The following is a 6100-nucleotide window of genomic DNA, read 5'->3' as shown; positions in this document are numbered from 1 at the left end:
TTCGCATCGTCGTCTGAACCATTGCTTAGTATGGCAAATCTGTTGCCACTTAAAACTTCCGTTTTATTTTTATTTGGTGTGCCGCTTTGAATTTTTTTTGAAGGACTTAATTTCCTTTTTATATTGACGTAGCGGTTAATGCCTGTTTGTACAGACGGGCCTTTTTTTATTACGTTCTCACCTTGCGTTGTAATTTTCTTCGCTGCCTGTGCGCTTGCTGGTACCTGCAGACTGGTTGCTCATCATGGATGACTCATCATCGCCGTTACCCTTTTTATTGCCAGTAGTTGTTGTTGTTGTTGGGTCGACAAAGCTGAAGTAGGCATTTAGGGAATGCCTACGGCCTTGCTGGTGAGGCTGCGAAGCACTCATTATTGTTTTTATTATTATTTTTTTTTGTTTTGTTTTTATCTATTTATTTCGTGCACTATTTGCTTATGTTTATAAATAATAATTTGTGAGCACTTATTTTTTTGTTGATTGTTTGTTTTTATTTTATTATTATTAATTGGTTACTTTTTTCACAATTTGAATACACGGAGCGACTTAGAAAACACGTCCGTACACCTTGAAGGACGCAAAAATATCGGCTGAGTGGTGAAAAAACGATTATGATGTGTGTCTAGTATGGTTTGTTTGTTGCGTGGTATGATGATGCAGGTTGTGTGTTGAATGTTGTGTTGCATGCTGAATGTTGTGTTGTGTGATGAATGTGAGTGTGGTGATGAATGTGGTGTGGAGGGGCGAGATGCCATGAAGTCGCATAAACATCCCGGCCCCCCTAGGCGAATTAATTGCCTAGAAGTCGCTGCAGTTTCTGTAGGGTACTCACTACAGCGCTGAAACCCGTCGCCTTTCGCTGGTTACGATGATGATGATGTGGTGGTGTCTGCGAACGTGCACCTCGGGATTGTGTAGAGCGATGGGCTCGTCGGCGTTGAACGTGACTCCCATGCTGATGGTGCCGCTGTTGACCATGCCGGTGACTGGCGGGCGTTGATTGAACCGAGCGTCGAGGAAAGCGGTGAAATAGTGTATGATGCGGTCGGTGGCAGTACTGACACGACCCGTCGGACATGCACTCCAACGTAGCGTGCGTGGCTGCCAAGCATGTCATGCAGTGGCCGTGGGCTCTAGCGATCTGTACCTAGACAAAAACACCAAACATACGGCAGAGCAAACCAAGAGACCTAGAGTGCAGTAATGAAATATCAAGTACATATATACATACAGTGACAAAAACACCAAACATACGGCAGAGCAAACAAGGAGTACAAGCAACGTGGGAACAGACTACAAAGTAAACACGGAAAACATCAAAGGGAAAATAAAAACCAAAAAGAGAAACGACCTAGAGGCAACACAAACATACATACATAAGTATTGCCCAAAAACCCTTGGCGGAGAAAAAAGTGAGTCCTTTCCAATTTAATTTTTAATAAAAGTATTTATGCGCATATGTATGTTAAAATACAGTTTGAGCTGTAATACGACATACAGTTAATAAGAAATAACCCAACTGTTCTATAAAAAAAACCGGTTAGACAGTTCGGTATGTATATATGTATGTACATATATAGGTACCGAAATAAATGAAAAAACTACGGTACCTGCCTATTGCTTATTTTGTGTTTCCAAGCAGACTATAATTTTCCAAAAAAAAAAAATTTTTTCCAAGTCAAGTATTATTAGGTACTTGCATGTTTTGGTGATACCCCTTGGGCGAACAAAGCAACAAGCAGGATCGCCTATAATAAATAAGCAAAGGCGAGCAAAAAAAAAAAAAAAAATGCAAATACATACATATGTACACATATAAGAAAAGCTACTAAATCGTATAAAATATACATAAATACATACATATGTGCATATACATACATACATACAAAAATTTGTGGGCCATCAAACTTTGCGCGCTAAAATTTATATTCCGCAATTTATATATACATATATACATAGGCATATGGTACATGCATAAGTCAACTGTTTTAAGGAAAATTTTTTGAAAAACTGTTGTTAAATTACCTGCCTTCAAGCTTACTTAGTGTCTCTAAACACACTACAAAAACAAAAAAAACTAAAAATTTTCAAAGTCAAGTATTATTACTTGCAAGTTCTGGTGATACCCCTTGTGCTAACAAAGCAACAAGCAGGATCGCTTTAACATATAAGCAAAGGCAGAAGGAAAAAAAAAAGACAACAACATAACAGTTGATATTTGTGTATGTACATACATTTGTATATCGCGATCCAACTATTTCTCGTTATCTCTCTCACGTTGTCTCTCTGTCTTAATATAACGTACCAATAAAAAGGTTACAAATACAAACATATCTACATACAAGTAATAATATATAAAATATATTTATTACTCCGGTCAGCGAACTTTAAAAGAAGAAAAAAAAAAGTGGAACAAAACGGAATCGAAATACATGTACATGGAGGATATCCATATCAACATTGAAACATTGAAAAATTAAAATTAACTAACATACATATTTATGTATGCGCATTCTTATCGAGCATTTATCGCAATTTCTTTTTCGCGTGCTTTTTGAGCAAACGTATGCAGATGCAATTAACAAAACATTTGCATACATACTCATTAATTTAATATTGACATATTTACGAATATATAAAAAATTGTATACTTGTTTTCCGTGCATTTCGTTATTGCATATACAGTAGAATCCCGATTATCCGGATCAATTAAAACCAGGGGTATTCCGTATAATCGAAAATCCGGATAATCGATTTCAAAGCAAATCAAACAGTATTTAAAATATAATAAAGTTTTATTATGTAATAAGTTTTACAAGTGTAGTTCAGATAATACATATGTACGATATATAAAAACCGAGCTATAACGATAAATAATGTATTACATAATGCCTATGTAATTTAAAACTTTGGTTGGAAATAACTTGTTATTGATCTTTGACGTAAAGAATCATTTCGTTTCATTGCGGCCAAGTCCCTGATGCGTTTCAGTTGTAACAACTGTATGGGATCCGATACATCCTGTCTTTCAAACCACTTAAAATCAATATCAAGAGCTTCAAAAGCTTCTGCGTGAGATGGTACTTGACATACTTCCCCAGTTTCAGTATCTTCTTCATCTTCTCTTTCGTTATTGTTCAAATCCTCAATGATTTCTTCATCAGTTAATATCTGAAATCCAGGGTCTTCATTATCGCAGTTCAGCCATTCCTTAATATTTTCTTCATCGCACCCTTCACCAATGCTAAGAATTTTCATTGCTTCTGTTATTTCTTTAAAATCGTCATGCGGTTTAATCGAGGAATTAGATAGTGTTAATTTTAATAATTTATTCCAAGCTCTTTTTAATGTTTGCATTTCCACAGAGTTCCACGCTTCTACCAGCATATAATAACAATCTTTCAAATTTGTTTCCTTAAAAAACTTTAACGTCGTTTCTATTTCACTGTCCTCTGTTGTCAAAAGACGACGCAATAGTTGCTTTCTGTATAAACGTTTTAAAGTTTCAATGATACTTTGGTCCATTGGTTGCAATATCGATGTTACGTTAGGGGGTAAAAACTTAACTGTGAACTTCCCATTTTCTCGATTTAGTGTTTCAGCGGAAGGGTGCGTTGGTGCATTATCTAACAACAACAATACGTCGCCCTCTTTCCCCACGTCCTTTTGAAATTTCTTCACTTCAGGAATAAACGTATTTTCATACCAAGTAATAAAAATATCTGTGTTCATCCATGCTTTTTTTTGGTTAGCGTAAGTTAAGGGGATTTTAACATTTTTGAAACAGCGCGGATTTTTTGATTTACCAATAAGTAGCAGTGGCAATCGATGAGTTCCATTAGCGTTTGCGCAAACCATAACTGTAACTCTGTCCTTACTCACTTTGTGCCCAGGTGCTGCATTTTCACGATGCGATGCTAACGATCTGCTTGGTAGAGCTTTCCAATTAAGACCTGTTTCATCTGCATTGTATACAAAATCAAAATCGTATTCTTTTTCATCTAGAAATTCTTTTAACTCGTCTACAAAAGAGTTGGCTGATGCAACGTTAGCAGAAAGTTTCTTTCCTTGAATCTCCAGTTCTCGAATGCCATGTCTAGATTTGAATCTTGCTAACCATCCACAGCTCGCTTTGAAAGAATTATCACCACCAAGTTTTTGATTAAAATCCAATGCTTTTTCACATAACAGAGGTCCTGATATGGGCTGGCCACATGCTCTCTTTTGTAAAAACCAAGTATAAACTGCATTCTCCAGAATTTCATTTTGAGATTTTTTCATAACTTTACGTTGCGAACTTCCATCTTCTTTCTCAAGCGCGCAGGTGAATTTCATTATGGCATCAGAATTCTTTTTAATGTCTGATATCGTAGAAGTTCCTACACCATATATTTGTGCCAACTTACTGCCAGATTCACCATTTTTTATACTTTTAATTATCTTCACTTTGTCATTAAGAGACAACACTACTCTTTTTCGCTTGGACATTGTAAACTTCTAACACAAAAAGGCAGACAAAAATAAGAGACAACCTTTCAGTTGAACGCTATCTAAGAAAACGAAACTATAACAAACACTATCCCGCAAACAAATGAAAGCGGGAGTACACGTAACACGATCAGACGCGAAAATAAACTTGTCGTAACATGTATCATTGCACCGTTAAAACATTTTCAAATTGACAATTAGAGCCGAGACGAATGAGTCCGGATAATCGGATATTCGGATAATCGGTGTTCGGATAATCGGGATTCTACTGTACGTATTACATACATACATATGTACATATATGACAATTGTGCGAACTATAAGGGAAACAAGAGAACAGAAACATTAAGCATAACTATCGGGTGATTTTTTAAGAGCTTGATAACTTTTTTTAAAAAAAAAACGCATAAAATTTGCAAAATCTCATCGGTTCTTTATTTGAAACGTTAGATTGGTTAATGACATTTACTTTTTGAAGATAATTTCATTTAAATGTTGACTGCGGCTGCGTATTTGGTGGTCCATTCGGAAAGTCAATTTTGGGCAACTTTTTCGAGCATTTCGGCCGGAATAGCCCGAATTTCTTCGGAAATGTTGTCTTCCAAAGCTGGAATAGTTGCTGGCTTATTTCTGTAGACTTTAGACTTGACGTAGCCCCACAAAAAATAGTCTAAAGGCGTTAAATCGCATGATCTCCGAAGTTTTCCCTCAAAATGGCCATAGAATCGCGAGCTGTGTGGCATGTAGCGCCATCTTGTTGAAACCACATGTCAACCAAGTTCAGTTCTTCCATTTTTGGCAACAAAAAGTTTGTTAGCATCTTGGTTGACATGTGGTTTCAACAAGATGGCGCTACATGCCACACAGCTCGCGATTCTATGGCCATTTTGAGGGAAAACTTCGGAGAACAATTCATCTCAAGAAATGGACCCGTAAGTTGGCCACCAAGATCATGCGATTTAACGCCTTTAGACTATTTTTTGTGGGGCTAAACGTCAAACAAAAAGTCTACAGAAATAAGCCAGCAACTATTCCAGCTTTGGAAGACAACATTTCCGAAGAAATTCGGGCTATTCCGGCAAAAATGCTCGAAAAAGTTGCCCAAAAATAAACTTGTCCGAATGGAACTCCAAGACGCAGCCGCGGTCAACATTTAAATGAAATTATCTTCAAAAAGTAAATGTCATGAACCAATCTAGGGTTTCAAATAAAGAACCGATGAGAATTTGCAAATTTTATGCGTTTTTTTTTTTAAAAAAGTTATCAAGCTCTTAAAAAATCACCCGATATATGCATATAAATTTACATACATACGTATATTTTTGCGTCATTTTTATTTTCCTTCCTTTTGCGTTCTTATCTCAAAAGATAGACGTACTAAGAAACAATATACAAATTAATCGCGAGTATATCGCAGATACGTTTAAATAATACACGGTAAAAACAAAAAAAAAAATATAATAATAATAAGAAGAATTATAATTATATACAAACATTTTTTGATTTTGACAATTTGAATACGTGTTCATAAATTTATATTATATCATTTAATAATACTTTTAATAACAAAAATTTCAAATATATTTTTCTTTTCATTTACACATTTGCCCAT

The 6100-nt window shown here is 35.7% G+C and overlaps 1 protein-coding gene across 1 annotated transcript; it reads right to left on the bottom strand.

Moving 5' to 3' along the window:
• Positions 1-2613: 2613 nt before the first annotated feature.
• On the bottom strand, positions 2614-4775 carry LOC126765234 (jerky protein homolog-like). Its single transcript, XM_050482908.1, has one exon. It carries the CDS (start codon positions 4486-4488, stop codon positions 2902-2904), a length of 1587 nt encoding a protein of 528 aa, XP_050338865.1. The 5' UTR covers positions 4489-4775; the 3' UTR covers positions 2614-2901.
• Positions 4776-6100: the final 1325 nt, after the last annotated feature.

The sequence above is a fragment of the Bactrocera neohumeralis genome, unplaced genomic scaffold (assembly GCF_024586455.1).
Source record: "Bactrocera neohumeralis isolate Rockhampton unplaced genomic scaffold, APGP_CSIRO_Bneo_wtdbg2-racon-allhic-juicebox.fasta_v2 cluster10, whole genome shotgun sequence".
NCBI classification, from domain to species: domain Eukaryota; kingdom Metazoa; phylum Arthropoda; class Insecta; order Diptera; family Tephritidae; genus Bactrocera; species Bactrocera neohumeralis.
Note: the sequence above shows the minus strand (reverse complement) of the source record. Positions and strands in the feature narration are given on the sequence as shown.